Source organism: Aphis gossypii, chromosome X (assembly GCF_020184175.1).
Source record: "Aphis gossypii isolate Hap1 chromosome X, ASM2018417v2, whole genome shotgun sequence".
NCBI classification, from domain to species: Eukaryota; Metazoa; Arthropoda; class Insecta; order Hemiptera; family Aphididae; genus Aphis; species Aphis gossypii.
The window spans coordinates 40,476,770-40,496,488 of NC_065533.1; the positions used below are offsets into that span (position 1 = coordinate 40,476,770).

The window sequence follows — 19,719 nt, forward strand, 5'->3', positions numbered from 1 at the left end:
ATTATTAGTTATTACGTACATACATAGTTTGAAAAATGGGCACTATATTCCACTTATATTTTCTTTACTGCCAAATAAATTACCAAGTACATATGAATAGTTATTTCGAGTTTTAATTAGTAAATGTGCAACATTCAATATTGATTTAAATCCAAAAACAGTCGTTGCCGATTTCGAACAAGGTATACATTTTGCAGTAAAACAAGTCTGGCCTTCAATACTTTTAGTAGGGTGTCGATTTCATTTATCACAAGCTTGGTGGAGGAATATTCAAAGTTGTGGACTGCAAACAGAGTATAAAAATCCTAATTCTGAAGTAGGAAAATGGCTTCATTTAGTTTTTGGTTTATCACTTTTTTCGCACAAAGAAGTGGAGGATGTGTTTGTAGAAGAACTAATGACGATTCAACCAATTGAATAATCTAACTAAATTTACTAATTATCTCGTTGAAAACTATATATCATCTAATTCTACATTTCCTCCAAAACTGTGGGCGTCCAATTTAATAAGCATTATCATAAAATTATTTTAAAAAATAATAAATATATACTCAACAGTAGAAAGTACAGAAAAGTTAGTATATCTAAAAATAAAACTTGTAATGAAACAAAGATTATGCAATTTATAAGGTAATAAGTTTATTTCTAATGAATAATTTTCCAGATGCTTACGTCAATGTTACTAAGTTATAGGCTATATCTAAATGCATAGTTACATTAATTCAGTATTTAATATTTTCTAAATGATTTTATTAATAATTAATAGAATATGTTAGCTATTAATTGTAAATGTAATTATACAGTATTATGTGAATTAATGTAAATATTATAATAAAAATGCTTTTATATTTCTGTAAGTGATGATTTAAAATATAAACTAAAAATTGGCTTATTGAAATGGAGCTACATTGCTACAATATGATTAAAAGAACATTATCTAGAAATTAAAATAAACGTGTGAAAAAATGATATTCCTTCAAAAATTAAAGCAAATATAAAATGCATAAAAATATTTCAATAACATAAATAGATAATAGGTATTTTATTAAAAAATTAAATAGTGTAGTATGAAGTAATGATACTAATAGTGATAAAAAAAAAATACAGTAGGATAAATGTATTATATAAGTGCTTCTAAAGACTAATATTAAACAATATTTATCTAAATTGTAATAATAATAATGTATATAATAAATTAATAAAGAATACAGCAATATAACATACAATTTTAACAATAATTTTTAATTCGTTAACTATAAAATGTCTATCACAAATTGTATTCATATAAAAGGTATTATGTATTTTATTTTATGCTTAAAACTTTTATATTTGTAATTATAAATGTATTTAATATTATATAATTAAAACTTTAACACGCAAAGAATAAATAATTTCTATAAACAAGCATTATAACTCATATGGATTATTAAATATTCATTTTAATAAAACAAATTGCTGAAAAAATTTAAACAAATAAAATAAAATAAAGCAATTGATTATAACAATAATAATTTGATTATATTATTTTATTATTTTAAAATGATTATTAATATAAAAGTGTAAATAAATATGTCTAAAAATGTTAACAATTTAATTTTAATATTAATGTACTTTTAAAACTGCCTCAAACTTTACAAAAAGTATTAATTTTATTGATCATTCATTACTTTATTGACAAACAATAATAATTATAATAACAACAATGAAAATTTAATCACTTATTGTCAAATTATTCCACCAACAATTTACTATAGGAACAAGTGTTTATAAATAATATATTTCCAGTCATTATTTTATAACCGTTTCACTCAAGAATCTAGAATATTAATTTTTAAAGCTAGTAGATAAATAAATGTGAAATGTTATATAAAACTAATAAATAATAACAATGATAACTATCCTTTAAAACAATTATTTTAAATTAAAGGAATTTTTTAGTGTAATAAGTTATTATATCATTTAATTATCCCAAATAAACATTAAAAAGGTACATTTAGATTTTGATAGATTATTTAATTAATACATTTTTGAATCAAAGCGATAAAATTAACTATTGAGTTTCTAGTCGTTTTAATAAGTTTATCATCTCAGAATCTTCAATGCATTCATAATACTTCAATCCTTGAGGTGTTAATAAATTTGTAATTGCTCCCTAAAAAAAAAAAATTAATTTATGATTTGAAAACCATTAAAATAGATATTATTATATTTTATATTGCAACTTACTTTATCAATTAAATACTTAGCAACTTTGAAATGATTTTCCCACAGAGCACACAACAATGGAGTAATGCCAAAGTTGTCCTTCATCTAAAAAATAAATATAATTTAATAATACTATATCTACAATAATACATTTTATTTTTGTCAGATTTGTAATTAAATTATGTCTTTTCTTTGATAACATGTTAAGAAATTGTATCATCAATTAATTTAATGGTTCAGTATCAGCAAAATTTTCATTTTAGTGCGTGATCTACATAATTATTAATGATAACAAAGAACTTAGTAGGTCACACATGAAATTAATGCCATGTAAGAGTATATTATTATAACAATTAATCAAATTATTTTTACATTCAGATGTATAATTTTTTTAATCATTATGAGAGTAAAAGATTATATTATATTATTTTTCATCTAATGCAAAACATAATCAATTTTATTTTATAATATAGTATTAATAATACTGGTAAACAAATTGTATAGTACATAACATTTTTGGTAATTAAATACAATAAATAAAAAATCAGAGGTTTAACATTGAAAAATAGTAGCAATATGATCGAATTTCACTAAATTAACAATTACTTACATTTATATCGGCACCATTTTGAATTAAAAATTCAACAATATCCAAATGGCCATAATCACAAGCTTTATGTAACATAGTTCTTCCATTTGACACATTGTTTATATTCCAGTCCTAAATTATACAAATATAAATTTAAAATATTTGTAAATTGTATGAATGTATGATTATAATTATATAATAATTAACATTTGCAATGGATATCTTAACCTAGTGCAAGGGGTTTCAAACATACTAAGCTTTTTGAACTGGGTAACCGAGCTAACTGTTATTGAAATATGTATATATTTATCCCAAATTTATTCATAATATAAAATTATAGAGACTTTTGCGCTTAATTTTTTAATAAAAATAAAATAATAAAATAAAGAATATTTATTCAGGTGTTATTCTAAACAATTAATAATAAAAGCAAAATACCTGGTGAGTTTTCAGTCATTAAATAAATTACATTGTCAGTAATAAATGTATTATCATCTTAACAATTAATGTGTGCCATTATTATAACATTCAAGAAAAAAAAATAAAGATCAGTATTATTCCTTATCAAGTTTTAAACTGTTTTCCCAAGTTTAAACATGAGATTAAATAAAAGATGAGTATATTTAAAAACTTAAGAAGAGATTGATAAAAATTTTTTATTCACAACTGCTAGTAAAAACAATTTCACAATATACCAACAACCTCTAACACAATACAATTTTTGAAAAATCTTTATTGAAAAGAAACATTACAAATAGAGCTATTTACCAGATGCTTAAAGTTATTAAGATTATATTAAATAACCAGACCAGATTACGACAATATAACAAACAATTTTATACCTTGATACAGGAGGAGGCTTTTCTAAAAAAAAAAAAACTTGTTCATGAGATGATTTCAATATTGAGTTTTACATGTTTAAATATCTGAGTAATTATATATATATATATTTTTAAATAGAATACAAACAATTTAAGTATAGAAACAAATTGTATGATGAACATTTACAAGCATCACTGCTGACTGAAACAACCAAGTTTGATGAAAACTTCTAAGGAATTTTCTCATAAGAGCTATTCTAAATTTATCATTAATTAGGTTAAACTACCTTAACATTAAGTAACATATAATTAAATTAATTTTTACTTGTAAAGATATGGTTAAGTTAAATAATAAAATAGTAATTAACAATTCTTCTCTCTTTAACTTCAGTATTTCTTTTTAGCCTAATAAAAAAGGTTGGAGAACTTGGTGCATATTCTAATTACACATCTTATGTTATAATATTATGATTGAATTGCTTAATTCATGTATTAAAATATCTAATTATATTGAATTTTACTTTAGATGTTTTGGATTTATAATTTATAATAGTATGTATGATATCAAAAAGATGCATAACTATTTTTTTCAATAATAGATTTCAAAAGATAACTAACTAATAACTTAAATTTGTAAAATGGGATTAAATATTTTAAGATATTAAATTGAATAATGTATCAAGATACAATACACACAATTTCAATTGTATTATACAATAAATTTTGATTTAAAATCAACTGTTTTACATAGTAATTGATAAATTGAAAATATTATTTTAATTACTACAGTAGATACACTTTTCATAAAAACATAATAGTTTGAATTTAAGGTTATTGTTTCATGTATGCGTATATTAATTTAAAATGTAACATAATAGGTAGTGATGTTTAACACAGCTTTTAGACAATTCAGATTTACTAAAATATTATAGTGCACCAAACTATTCACTTAGGAATTTGGACACTATTTACACTATATAGACATTACTTAAACTATATTATAGGGGTTTTCTTAATTTTTATAAATTAACTAATAGCTTTAGATAATTTTTCACTGAAATATGTATGCAAAATATCAACAATATGCAGTAATAAAGGTGAAATACATACACACATGAACATTAAAAATTTTATACAAGGGAAGGTAGGTCATAAATTACCAAATGTATTAAAAACACAGAAATATATAATATAATACTTTTAATCGAGTAGTATACCTAGTGGTGTATTGCTAAAAATATTCATGGGCATACGCCTTCTAGATCTTAAGTGCCAATGATATTATAACTAAATAGTTCTCAAATTATAAGAATTAAAAAGCAGGTATGTCTTTAATCAATACAGGAAATCCATCAATGGTGATGTACTGTATATAAATGTATATAATATAATTAGGTAGATTAATGTTTGTCAAGAAATAATTCCAAGTTCTGGACAAGAATTAAAAATAATTATTAATTACCTTGTTTTCTAAAGCAAGTCTTTGCAACTGTTCCTTGACCGTGTCAAGATCACCAATCTGTAATGCCCACGATAAATCTTCACTGGCTACCGCACAGTTTCCACTCTCATTGGTACAGACTTCCATCGTTTAGTAGGTACCTATAGAATAGGTATGTATGTTATGGTATGTATTATCCTTTTAGACTTCAGAAAAATTATTTGTTGGTGAGTCAAAGACAGCGAAGTGAAATTTAAGACCCTTTAAAAGGCTGCAAACTTCGACGTCGTAAATGTGGATCGTACACGTAATTTAATAAAACAGATATAAATTATTCAGTTGATGCTAAGTAGGTAGGTAAAATGGCTAAATTCACGGTTCACCTCTTTCACTTATCATATCATATTTATTATTTTCCTATTTTATCGTGTAATGCATAAGACATCGCAAATCATATATTTTTATCAGACTAATATTGTTCGTTGTTTCTTTCTTTTCGGAAGTATCATAGCCAAAGAGGTTATATGTAGGTACTAGACAGGTATCGTGAGGACTATGGAGGTAATATACGTCATAATATCTACATTTTACCAGCTAGGCAGCGCAGCGTACAATTTTATGGTAACCGGATAATTTCCCCTCGACTGTTTTTGGCGTAGTAGGACATTTACCCCCCATTTTTTTTAAGTTTATTGTTTACTTAAATTACATTTTTTTTTTTTTTCATAAATATAATAAAACATAAAAACGATTTTTATTTGAAATCTTTTTCACTTTACGAAATACCTACGAGTTACAATCACTAAACCACTACTAAATGACTACAACTAATTTGAACAATTTTTGTACAAGAGTACAAAACCTTCGCTCATGACGATATAAGATTGTAGAAGAAAAATCTTATCTTAATAGTCTAAATAAAATAATTAAGATAGTTTTTGACAACCCAGCAATTAATTGGATTTTAGATACAATTTTAGATTTCAATGTTACTAGTGAATAATACAGTATGCAAGTACTATTATTTTTTATTTAGACAATCTTTTCAATATAATATTGCTATTATTTTATTGTTTCAAGTAGTTGAATTGATCAAAAATATACATCTACTATATAATAGATAATTATAGTATAATTGATTATATTTATGAAAAAAAAATTATATTTTATTAAAAAAAAAATAATTTCTTATTTAATAATAAACTTAAAAAAAATGGGGGAAATGTCCGAATTGAAACATTTTTCGGGGGGGGGGGGGGAATGTCCTACTACTCCAAAAACAGCCGGGGGGAAATTGTCCGCCATTCCAATTTAAAAAAAAATTATAAGTTAAGTACCTACCTATTATTTATATAATTACAAATTACTGTATAGGTACAATGGTGTTTTTATAGTACCTAGTTCCTAATGTTCAATTTATTTGTTCAAATCTAATTTAGATTCTGATAGCGGGGAGATAAATGATGAATAGGCACCTTACCTAGCTGGCTATTCATTTATAAAAACATTTGTATAATATAGAAACTAGAAAGTAATTCTCAAGACCTCAAGTACCTAATTGTAAGTGTAGGGAAGAATCCTTAAGATCTTGGTTTTATTATTCAAGTTTTAGTCATCAATTCCTATTTTAATTTTATATTTTTTATCCTCTTTATTTTTACGTTATTACACTTTTGAATAAAATTAATTATTCTATTATAATATTAAAACATTAGATACCTGTATCTTCGATCTCTCTAGTGTTAGCAAAAAGTTACACACATAATTATTATTCATCACTCACGCTTACAATTTTGGCAGGGCGGCCGTTCCTAAAAAAGTTATCAACACGCTACTGGTGTCACTTAAAATTTAAGTTCTGGGAGTATAATATGATCCACTGCAATAAGACTTATATGTTATTTTTTCTGGATTATACGGTCTACTTTTTTTTTTAGTTTCTAGGAGAACACAATCTAGAACTATACGGTTAGTTACTTTCCGAATTTCTGTGGTCCGTGACAATATGGACTGCCTTTTTAAATTCCGTAAACCCACAGTCCGTGAGATAACTTAAACGAATTATAAATGCATTGATTGTTTACAAATAAAAATAATTATTCCGATTACTGATTAGCATACAACTTTTTTCTTATCAATACAATTTGTCCCATTCTAGAAATCACGTATTTTATATAATGTTAATTATTATTTATAATTTAAAATAGGTAAATAATTTTGCAAATGTTTCACGTCACATACCTAGCTTGTAAAAAAAATTCAAAATGTTGGAAGTGATAGACCTATATTAAAAATAAATTATATTAATATAAAATAAAGTACTTATACAGCATTATAGTGAACCTATTACTCACATGCATTATTATAATACTAATTACAATCCAGGACTCAGAAATGTTAGCATTAATAAAATATATATTTTTATGCATTTTAAATTTTAAAATTCTAAAAAAAGCGCAAAAAATAGAATTAAAAATTAGTAAATTTGCAAAATTAAGTTGCCAACAACAATTGTTTTATAAAAGAATTTTTAGATATTTTTATTTACCTATACATATTTTATATTATTTTTTTTTATAGAATACATAGAAGTACTATAATAGGTATTTAGGATCTATTGGTCAACTCTTGAATGTAAGTACGACGAATTCGATGATTGCAATACAATTCTTTTGAGAAATTTTTTTAAAATAACCAAATTATTGGAAATTAATAGAATACATTGTCCGATATCTTAGGTCATAACTCATAGGTAATAACAACCGAAAAGTACTTATTTTAAAATATCAAAATACATGTTTTTGTATAAACTTTATTAGAATTTTATATTGTTTATTTCCTTTATTATGTATAAAAATATGACCATCAATAGAATTTAAAACTTTAAATTAGCAAAATAGCACAAAAAAACAAACAGCAAGTATTCACGAATTAGCAAAATTAATTTTTTTATTTTATACCAAGAAAGTGTGTAACAAAATTGTATCTTACTTTAACTGTTCTATGACTTACAAAAAAAAAAAATTATGTTTTAGTCAGAACTTCCGAGCTCAGTTAGTGTCTGTTGAAATTATTATTGCTCAACATCAATACTCAATAGGTATGTAATTTTGTTTTTGATCTTACAAATAATTGAAAAAAACAATTAAGGATATATTGTATGTCCCATACAATATTGATATTTATATACGCCGATATAGACATTAAAAGTAAGTATAATAAGACGTATATTAAGACATCCGTATGAGCTTATTGCTATAAAAAATATATAGGATATAAGTATTTATAGTTACCTATTTGTGGTTATTAGTAAGTAGGTAATTAATATTTCTACATAAAATATTATATATTAAAGAAGAGGCTGATAAAATATCACATAAGAATATAAGATTGATTTTAATATGACACTGATGACAATTAAAACAAAATATTGGTGCTTACCTACTATTATACTGTATTATAAATTTAAAACAATTTTAATTATTAATTTAAGATGTACACAACTTTACACAAAAAGTTTTAGATTCAATATCTAGTTGACAATACCTTAATTCGAATAGTAAAATTATTGGATAGTATTGGTGTTCAAGTTTACATCTTCATCCAAAATACTAGAATATATTTCTTTCAATTTACGTATTTGTTCTTCGAAAACCTAAAAAAAATAATTTCTTATATCAAGACCGGATTCAGACGTGTTATGCAATGAAGCATATTTTTTTTTATCTTTAAGATATAGGTAACTAGATGAAAATTGATTTATAATAAACATTCACAGGATAAAAATGATTAATTTTTATATGTTTTACAACAGTTTAGCTTACTTAAATGCTAAGGCTGATAATACAAAATTGAAAATTGGTTTTGCGAAAGGCAAATTTCCTTTATTATACGTAATTTATAAGACAACGATAATACACGCGGTCATACAGGTGTATTATAATAACGTCGTCTAGTCCTCTTAAATTTAAATGCATAAATAAAATAGATGTAATAAAAACATGAAAATATTATACACGTACATTCAATGTTTTTGTGTTCCACTTTCTCCGGAAACGATACGCTTTTTCACTAATTACTTTCTGATGCTCTTGAGATATTAAACCTTTTAAAACATAATGCTGTATAATAATTACATTGATATAAAATAAAATAGGTTGGTATTTAAATTGGTAAGCATTATTATACTTACAATTTTAATGGTTATTATTTATAAAAGTATTTATTGGATCTTATAAATATGTAATTATATTCAAACAAATAGTATTGTATTATGCGTGTAGATTATAGCTATAGATATATTATAATTTATATTATTCATATAATTATATTAGGAATAAAGACAGACTGACTACATTTTAAAATTTTGTATAAATAATTGGAATATCCGATCCATAATATATTAATTCAATTTACAATCATAAAAATAATATAATATCATATTGATTGTCTGCTGTCGTAAGTCACTATAACCACGACTGCTATTATTACCTACTATGTGGCCCTTTTAGTTTTCGTATAGTAATATTTACTGTAGGAATTTGAGATTATCAATTTTATTTTTATCATTAGTTGAGTTTATGTAATAATTTAAAGAAAAAGTGAAAATTTAAAGTGCTAACGTTTAAAATGTCAAATCCAAATAGTAAGTCCGTTTATTTATGTAATAGAGAAAGACTAAAATTTAATAATAGTTACCGCCTACTACATACTAATTGGAAATACATTTATGATTTATATTTATGTAGAGTAATTTAATTAAAAAGCATATTAAAACAATATCAATTAAGAATAAAATATATTTTTTTTTAACATACAATCGATGAACTTGATGGTTTATTAAATGGAAGAAAATAAAATAATTTTAGTTTTATTGATTTTATGATTTAAATATAAATAAAATAAAATAAATAAATAAAGAAATAAAGAAATTATAAAATGTTTGGTCACTTTGTCAGGTTATTATTATTGCAATTTGAAATTTATTTCAATTTTTAATTCTAATTTTATTTTATTAATCGTACAAATATGTGTTTTCATTTAAATGATTATTTTTAAAAGTAATATACTTAATAATATTAATAAACATAAAAAATACATATTATATGGCTAAATAAGTTACAAAAAAGGAAATATTACATGTCCCATTAATTTTATTAAAGCTATGATCAAAATAATTTTCGATCATTTAAATAAATTAAAAAAAAAACAAATAAAATGTTATTGTCTTTTATTAAGACATTCAAAAAAATAAACACGAGGAATAGATTTATACCTATTAATAGTTAATATGTTAATAGTGGGTTCATTTTTTTTTTCTAATGTACGAGGTATATTATATTTTTTAATTTCGTATTTACCTAATAATCGACATTGACCTAATCTTAGTTTTTGCACTAAATCCAATATTTCCACACATAATTTTTCTTTGTAAAGCAATTGTTCGAGATTTAAACCTATATTAACACAAATTGTATTAGATTACATTTTAGAGTAAATTTATATTAAACTAATATTATAGTTATATAAAATAAACGTTACTATTATTTTTCGATTTCCATATAAATTTTAATCTTAAATCAACTACATATGGACTGTTTTTATGAATATTAAATGACTTTAAAATTGCTTCAAAGCTTTTTGGACAGAACACACTTATGCTCTTCGTTATAGTTTCGATATCTTTATAGAAACATATCATTTCAGCGCTTGTTACTAATTTTGTGCAAATCTTGCATTGCCAAATTGACATTTTATTTAATGGATTGATTGGTAAAATGCGCCCATCACAATTTTTAACTATGCAATTCAACGCTGCTAACTCAGTTCCAAATTCCTATAATAAAATAAATATTATTGAAATATTACGATGTACTACATAAAAAATTGAAAATATATTAGATATGATAACTAACTTCTGAGTCACAACATCTGCTACAGGTGCAAATAAATTGTTTTGACGTTAACAAATGATGCTGTCGTAGTGAAGTAGGCCAAATTGAATTTGTGTAATTAGTAGTAATTTCTTGTCCTTTATATATCGGTAAGGAAGCTTTTACAATCATTTGAAGTTTTACATCAAAATTATGCATTGTGTTTGGAACACAACTATGGTTCATAAATGATGCTACAGGATATAGACCTTTCAAACTTATTGATTTATTATAACGATTTACAATTGTTTCAAAACAATTAGCATCCATTATTTTACAAGTAGTTATCATTATTTGTTCATCATTTTCGTCTAATTGCATACTTATGTTTCTTTTCAATTCTTCTACCTAGTTATAATATGAAATATAAAATATAAAACTTTAATTTAAAATGACTAAGTACACCCATAATCTACCACCCCTAACTATGATTTAACATTTAGAAATAAGGTACAATTTAAAAAATAGTAAAGTAGTACTTAAAATCAATAATATATGTATAACAAGGAATATTATGATAATTGATAGGTGTAAAGCTCAACTACATTTCACATTTGTATTTAGTTTTTATTAATGAGAAATAAAGCTATATGTATGTGATTTGAATAATTTTTATTTTATTTTAGATAATTTATTAATAAAACTTAATTTAATCTTTTGGAGTAGACAAGCAGTCTACTTTATTTTTTTTTATTTTTTGGTAGAAAAGTCACATTTTAACATTTTTCTTAATAATCGGAGAATAAAACTAAGGAAAATAGAATTTTTAAGCAAAACTAATTTTCTTGTTTTGTTGTCAAATTAAATAAACAAAAATATTTGACATTATCGCCAAAACGTTATTTTTACATTTTTTTGCATTGTATAATTTTCTAAATAATATTTTGAATTTTTTTTTAAGCAACCTTAAATATACATAAAAATATTTAGTTTTTTATTACAAAAGATTGAGGTAGTGAGGTTCTCCATAAGATAAAAAAAAGATAGTTAGATATACAACCACGATTTTTTTTTTAAGCATTCAATAAGTTTAAATTTGAACAAAATTAAATATTTAAACAAAAATGAAAAAATAATAATGTATATAATTAGGTACTATACCAAAAAATTGTATCATGAAATTTAATATATTAAATAGTAATATAGGTTTACAGACTGTTGTTTATTTAGAAAATTTTCTTTTGTAGTGGTTTATTGTTAAATTCAAATTTAACATTATACGTACATTATAGTGACTTATTTAATGACTATAGTTACATTTGACACTTATTTTACAAAAGAATGGTTACCTACTTTCTCTCATTTTTAAACTTATAAAAGATTAAAAAACTTGGCTTTTAAAACATTTATTTTCACACGATAAAATTGATAGACCTGAATATTGAATGGTGATATGAATGATGATATAAGATAATATTATGTGAATTTAATATTTATACGGAACGGTTTTTTTTATTTTTTCATATGATTTGATATTATATTCAGTGCACAAATAAATGCATCATAAGTGTGTCTACCGTGTTTAACTGGTGGAAATGACTAAGTTTGGTAACTTATTATCACAGTGGCTATTTTTTTTTTTTTTTTTGATTTTCCGTAGTGCATATATTTAAATTTGTGCTTAGTTACTATCAATTCGTTCAAGGTATGGTTACAGAATGTTATATGTACTATAAATGTGGTAAAATTTTTTATTTTTCGTAGTGCACAAAGTGTGTCGTTGTACTCACAAAAATAACCACGTAGCATCATACAGTAAAAAATGTATGATGATATTATTTGATAAAGAATATATATTTTTTTAAAAAATATCTTAAATAATATGTACTTAATCTAAATAAAATTTTATAAGAAGTCGCTTGATTAATCTATAATACCTACGACTACTTAAGTTGTGGCCACACGCTAATATGTATAGTCGTATAGGTATACTGTACTGTATACAATATTTTATTATTATTTATTAGTATTATTACATACAGATTTTTCTGTTATTACTTAATTAGGTAACATGACCTACGTGTCTGTATGTTAGTTGTCCATGGATATTGGATATATTTATTTACAATAGGTATGGTTTAAAGTTTACAATAACAGATTCTGACAGAGAGGATGTTTTATTAAATACTCCAACATTTATAAAGTTTTAAAATTACTAATTACTATTATATCTATTTATTCGGTTTGTTGTAACCTGTTCATGTGAAAGGATAATCTCTAAACAAAGTATTATTATGAGTAGGTATTCGAATCCAGATGTGGTTTTACCGAAATAAAACTTTCTATTTGATGCCAAATATACCTACCAACAAACTAAAACTTGTGAAAACATATTTGAATTCGTCATATAAGATTTAATTTAGAAATGACATTTCCATGAATTTTTAAGCACTTTAAAATTAGATTTTTAGCTTTTGAATATCAAGAATTTTTAAATATTTATAATATTTATTAAACCAAACTAAGTAATTGAAAAAAAAAGATATTATATAAATAATATTTTTAATTATTAAAAATATAATAAAGTCGGTTTCAAATAAACTCTCTCCACGCACACTGATGATTATTTACTACGAACGCTTTTAAAAGACCCTCTTCGTACGCGCACAAAACGGGTGGTATCGAAAGGTTATTCATGGCTTGTAAAAAAAGGATCTAATAAACTGTATAAGAAATTACAATTTTGCTTTTATATTATTAACTTATATTGCCACGTCAATGAATAGTTTTGTACCTAATGCACCTATTTAAAAAATCGATTACTAAGACAGACTTAGATATTTTAATTATTTTAATTATTCGATCAAATATATATTATACTTATAATAACTCCGATCGTAGGCGATAAAACCTTTTTGCAGTGCAAACGTTTATAAGTTTTACGAGTTTATAATAGTAGGAAGGTATTACAGGTACCTAGGTGTATTCAATAAAATTATCTAAATTTAACAAAAAGTTTTTCTACATTATGCATGTAAAAGAGTTCTCTAGTTGGGGTCCCTTAAAAATATTTATGCATAATGTGAGTATATTATGCGACTCTTTTAGCGTCCATCCACGTATATCTAAACAGTGTGCTAGTAGGTATTCATTACATATTTACACAAGTAATATTATTGTATGTCACTCTAGCACCGAAAGTTTGATTTTTGATGCCGTTAGCCGTTATAGATTAGGTTAGTATTGGAGCCGAGTCTTTTTCATCTAGCGGACTTTAATAACATTTTTTCGCCGTCAAAAAGTCACTTTCCAAATAAAATTAATACACATATTATGCACGTAACGATACGTGTTTTTTAATATTACATCAACTACTATGTAGATGGTATGTTAGGTGGGCCACTACCATGCAGTTTCGTGGAACAGTTTGGTAAATCGATATATAGACATCCGTTAGACAAATGCAAGAACAGTCGTGTGATGAGTTGTAGGTAGGTATATAATATTAATAATAAAATTATTCACATTTTAGCATTTTATATTGTATCAGATAGGTACACGCTCAGTAAAATCAAAAAAAAAAAATCGATGAGGAGCTGTGAGATTTTGGGAAGTTTAAAAGGCGATCGGAGCGCGGACACTGCAGCAGAATCGTAAAAAAATACCTCGAACGTGGGTCTTTCCGTCAATTTCTTTTGCAATACGTCCAGGAAGTACTTATACTCGCCGCGCCTGATCGACAGTCCTCGGACGGCCGTTATCGCGTTGTAAATGCCCACCGACCACGTCTGTCCGTCGCTCTTATTGGTAACCTTCGGACGCAGCTGCCGGACGTACCGGCACTCGTCTCGGTGTTCGGGCCGGTCGGCACACTGACGCCCACACACCGGCCACCGGCAACCGCCCGGACATCCGATCGGCGTCGTTACCGCCGCGTAGCACACCGGACACACCGGACTTCCGGTGCCGTCCGGGCCTATCGCTCTCGGCGAAACGATCAGCGGCACGTCCACGAATATCACGTCGCCCGCGTTGTAGTCCCGGGTGGCCACGACGCCGCGACCGGCCACCGTTGCGGACCCAGCGCAGATCGTCCATCCGCCATAGTCTTTCACGCCACTTTGGGACAGATATTTCTTTACGCAGTCGTTGATATCGTCCATATCAATACCAATTATATCGAGTGGGCGGCCCTGAAGCGTGTATTTTGTTCACTGTAATAATTGCGGTGTCGCAAAAAGCAATCCTATTGATATTTTATAACTCTAAAATACATAAATAATAACAATAATAAAAAATACTTATTGCTTTAGGTACTAACGTTTATATTGATCGGGATGATTATAGATTAATGCAGGTTAATAGCATAATTAGTGTTAAATTATTCATTCGAGAAATATGTATTTGTTTATTTTTGCAATTAAAATAATACCTATCGCATAAAAGACAAAAAAATAATACTGATTAATTAGTTTTAACTACTTACATATTTTATATAGTTTTTTTTTATAAATAGGTTCCTAGGTTGTAAGTATGTATAAACTTGGTTAACGAATTATTTTTTAAAATAAGTAAAAAAAAAATTACTATGATCGATAATTTAACTAGTTAAGTTATTAAGTTAATTTCAAAATCAGCTGATTAGTTAACTTTTAAAGTGTTATAAAAATATCTTTTTAACTCGTTAATGTCCATCATTGCCGTTAGTATTGTTATATGATTCAATTTACATTAAAATTTTGTCGTGGCACATAAGTAAATTTACTAATAAATTCTAATTTATTGAGTACCGACCTACATTCTATACACTATATAGAGTCTATAGAAAGACCGTAATTGGGGGGTCAAGGGGTCCGGTCGGTCCGGAATTAATAAAAGCAAGCAAATTCTGAAGTTAAATAAAAAGTATTTTGTGTCCATCTATCTCGTATGTATCATATACTATTTTACCAAGACATATTTTAGTACCTATTAGTATTAGTTTATTTTTTATTTAAAACCAATCTTACATACTGTATACAATAGTCAGTAATTAACGTATAGATTATTAGATTATTATTATTTGTTAGATTATTTTTGAATTAACTGAAAAAAATGAGTTATATCGATAGCCAATTAAGCCAGTTATAAGTATAGGTACTTTAATTAGAAAATCAACGTTAAAAATAAATATATTTTTGTCTATACCTACTTAATGACCAATTTTGAATATTGCAGGTTAACGTAGCTACTATACATTATGGATGATATATCTATTTATACTACGCAAAGAGTTCGTACTTAAGTGCGTCGTCAGATTAAGATGGTACCCCGTGTCAGCAACACGATTTCTTCGATATTTATTGACAAACGTACGTAGATTCATTAAGTGTATAAAAATAAAGATCTCTGCCGCAGCCGAAGTATATTCAAGTATCTATACCTATAAATAACAATATATACAATATTAAATCTATTATGTATAATGTATTTTACAATATTTATATATAGAATGTGATTACACTATGAATTCTTGTTTATAGCCGTATAGTACACCTATTATAGTGGCTTAGCAGATACAAAGAGGTACCTGTCTATTAGCGGCGTGGACGGATACTGAAATTTCTGTTCGATTATACATGGCGAGTAATAAATTGTCACACGAAATGGCAAAGTCTCAGTTTTGTGTGATGTATTTAAAGCCGTGCGTATCATCAGGACTATCGATATCAAAATAGATCGTCGCCAGTAATTGCAGTATTCTACGATGAAATAAATGGACGGTGGCCAAGCACGTCTCTTCACGGAGATAGGTAGGTACCGGTGGGACTAAAATTAACCAAATTAACAGACAAATATAGTTTTTTTTTTTAAGTATTATTAAACACACTTACAGAGAAGAAAAAAATGCTCATAAAGAACGTCATCTGTTTTATTTCTAAACGCATGACGGGGACGTATCACGTATATAGACTTTTTGCTGAACAGACAATAACTTGCCATTGATTATTTTTTAAAACAGGTGTAGATAGTTTTAATTATCCATTAATGCAGTAGTTGACTGTTTTGTTATTTACTAAATCTATTTACTTCTGTTCCATTATTGGCGTACACAGGATTTTAGTAGACAGTGGACAGTGCCGTATCCAGGATTAATTTGTTTTGACATTTAATAGTCATAATAGATGGGGCTCCCCCCAAACCCCTATAATAAATTAGCAAAAACCATATATACCTATCTAAGATGTTGATGGGGGTACTATAACACTCACATCACCTCCTCAAAATACGCCACTCACTGTGGGACAGCCCAAATTACAAGAGGTCACCTGTATAAGAACATCCTGTGTATCAACATACCTACGTATTACTTTCATAATAATTATGTAAAAAATAAAAGTACATTTTACAAACTTATATAAAAAAAAAGTTATAAGGTTTGAGGAGATTACAAACAGAACATTTTTAAGGAGTTTAATTTAGGTATTTTTCTAAGCACGCGAATGCGGCTCTTGTAAACGTGTGCCTGGTAATAGTGATCAATAGTATGTGTGAGTGTAGTGCACTCGCACGCGCATGTGCCTACAAGTCACCACTGCAGCATTTCGCGTGTGAACAATAATGTTGTATTAAGCTCATTTGTATGTGCATCTTGTAAATCCTATCGATGGATATCTTATGGATGTGATGAGACTTCTGAAAACTGATTTGAATTAGGTATTTAATATATTGTCTGCTTTTGAGCGATCAGGCCACGTCCGACGTCGAATAATCAAAATTAATGCAATTTTAAGTATAGGTATTCGATCGAAACAAGTTTATAGGAGTTGGAAAAAGAAGTTTGATTAAGTGGCCTTGATTGATATCTACTAGACATAATAAAAAATGCATACCATTTTTCAAAAGTATAATAGCATGACTAAGATCATTGGAATAAAAATCGGTTATTTAATATACATATTTATAATATTATAATATAATAATTAAAATTAATTAATCAATTATTATTATTTATTCTTCAAGAAGATAATGGGCCCCACTGAACATGTTCGTGTAACACCTTTTACCACTAGAATCAAACACTGCGTCACCCTAACTTCAAAATAATAAACAATTTTAGCTGTATATTTAAAAATTATTCTATTATAAAAAAAAAAAAAAAAATACAGTACACAGAAAAATGTTCAAAATGTTAATATTAATATGAATATAATAGTATGATTTTTTTCACAAAGATTTATATATTTTTCTTTTCTCGTTGATATTTTGTGTCACCCCTAAGCTAGGTCTATGTCATCCTTAGGTGATATGTCACCCTGATTGAGAACTACTGCTTTAAGCAGTAATGAAATATCTAAAAAAAATAATTAAATGATAATATTAATGCAATTTTTTACCTAATAATCTATAACTTTTTCAAAACAATGGTATCAAACTTTTTAAATTATAATTAATTAATGAAATGTAAAATATTATATGTAAATGTTTAAAATATTAATCGATCCAAAGTAAAGATAAAATGTGAAATTAAACTTTTGTATTGTTTTATTATATTAGTCAGACAAAATGACTAGTATGAATTTAGTATAACTAAAATATTATGACCATTAAACTTTTTTTGCATTATCCATTATAATTTACCCAACATTGTTTAGAATTAAGGGTTAACATGTTATAATAGTTATACTTTTATTGTTTAAACGCAAAAAATTTTTTTTTTATTGTTAGAAAAATATATTAACAATGAGTACATACGTGTACGGAATATTGAGTAAATTAGTTAGCTATATTTTTCTTTTCTCAATAATGGTTACCTCCCTCCCTTCTCCTTCTAGGTTTGCCATTTTTTTGTTAAGAAAATCTATTACATTAACAAGTCTTTAAATGTAAAAGTGTAGACTCATAAAGTATACTTAATAGAAATGCATAAAATCCATAATATTATAATTTATAAATCAGTAATCACAATAATTTATTATTAATAATTAACATTCTTACAATCAGTAATCACAATTTAAAACTAATACGATCACAAGTTATCATAAAATTGTAGTAGGTAGACTATAATAATATTATCACACAGTTAAAAAAATAAAAAATAAATACAACAACCAAGTAAATAAAACAAATTGGCAATGATTATGATATTACATGAACAAACAAAGAGATCATGAATTTTTTAAATACTTACATTAGATTTCTTAACATACAAATTATTAACAACTATTGCAATTGATATTGTTAGTTTTATATAAAAAAATAATAACAACAATTCATTAAATATTAATTAATAATAATGAGTTCACAATAATTGTACTATAAATTCATTTAAGGCAATGATTTTACACATTGTACATTTTATATTATTAACCAATCAAAGTATTAATTATATTTTTATGAATAACAAGAATACAAAACAAATGACAAAATGTTATTAACATTTTGCAATAATACCATTTTTTTTTGTCTTAAATGGTTAAATTTAATGATGCTACTCTAAACGTTATTTTTTATCACATAAATAGATTTATAGAACTAATTAATTCATAAATTAACTATTGGCATTTATTATATAATTAAACAATATAATCAATAAAAAAAAAATTAATTTTTTTCATAAGACAGTAAAATAAGTGTTTATCAAAAAATAAATTTGTTTAGATAAATTAAGTCTATAATCATAGCAATCAATAATTAAAATAGAAATCAACTGTTTAATTTTCAAATAATGTCCTTCAGTTTATCATAAGCTGAGAATTATTTTTGAAAATATTTTGATGGAACATCAAATTGATCGTCAACATAAAATGT

General features: G+C 25.5%; 2 protein-coding genes across 7 annotated transcripts; both read right to left on the bottom strand.

The window, feature by feature from the left end:
- Window positions 1-622: 622 nt before the first annotated feature.
- On the bottom strand, window positions 623-5,519 carry LOC114124226 (myotrophin-like). The gene is made up of 4 exons (XM_027987415.2): window positions 5,078-5,519; window positions 2,816-2,926; window positions 2,227-2,310; window positions 623-2,152 (listed from the first exon to the last, which is right to left on the bottom strand). The coding sequence occupies exons 1-4, from the start codon at window positions 5,201-5,203 to the stop codon at window positions 2,051-2,053; spliced, it is 423 nt and encodes a 140-aa protein (XP_027843216.1). The 5' UTR covers window positions 5,204-5,519; the 3' UTR covers window positions 623-2,050.
- Window positions 5,520-7,694: 2,175 nt separating this feature from the next.
- LOC114124231 (SET domain-containing protein SmydA-8-like) lies at window positions 7,695-16,640 on the bottom strand. Of its 6 annotated transcripts, none has more exons than XM_050207486.1 (8): window positions 16,431-16,621; window positions 16,210-16,351; window positions 14,595-15,143; window positions 10,972-11,337; window positions 10,598-10,892; window positions 10,417-10,512; window positions 9,079-9,161; window positions 7,695-8,711 (listed from the first exon to the last, which is right to left on the bottom strand). In XM_050207486.1, the coding sequence occupies exons 3-8, from the start codon at window positions 15,090-15,092 to the stop codon at window positions 8,622-8,624; spliced, it is 1,428 nt and encodes a 475-aa protein (XP_050063443.1). In that variant the 5' UTR covers window positions 15,093-15,143; window positions 16,210-16,351; window positions 16,431-16,621; the 3' UTR covers window positions 7,695-8,621. The 6 variants fall into 6 exon arrangements, with proteins under 6 accessions (XP_050063443.1, XP_050063440.1, XP_050063441.1 ...); XM_050207483.1 differs by having other exon boundaries at window positions 16,121-16,351; XM_050207484.1 differs by having other exon boundaries at window positions 14,595-15,194; window positions 16,431-16,620.
- Window positions 16,641-19,719: the final 3,079 nt, after the last annotated feature.

Coding starts and splice junctions, on each gene's coding strand:
- LOC114124226 (XM_027987415.2), bottom strand. CDS start 5,203: ATGGAAGTCTGTACCAATGAGAGTGGAAACTGTGCGGTAGCCAGTGAA. Junction 2,927..5,077: donor GACTTGCTTTAGAAAACAAG/GTAATTAATAAT, acceptor TGTATAATTTAG/GACTGGAATATAAACAATGT. Junction 2,153..2,226: donor CTAAGTATTTAATTGATAAA/GTAAGTTGCAAT, acceptor TTTTTTTTTTAG/GGAGCAATTACAAATTTATT.
- LOC114124231 (XM_050207486.1), bottom strand. CDS start 15,092: ATGGACGATATCAACGACTGCGTAAAGAAATATCTGTCCCAAAGTGGC. Junction 11,338..14,594: donor CGGAAAGACCCACGTTCGAG/GTATTTTTTTAC, acceptor TATTATAACTAG/GTAGAAGAATTGAAAAGAAA. Junction 10,893..10,971: donor GCAGATGTTGTGACTCAGAA/GTTAGTTATCAT, acceptor ATTTTATTATAG/GAATTTGGAACTGAGTTAGC.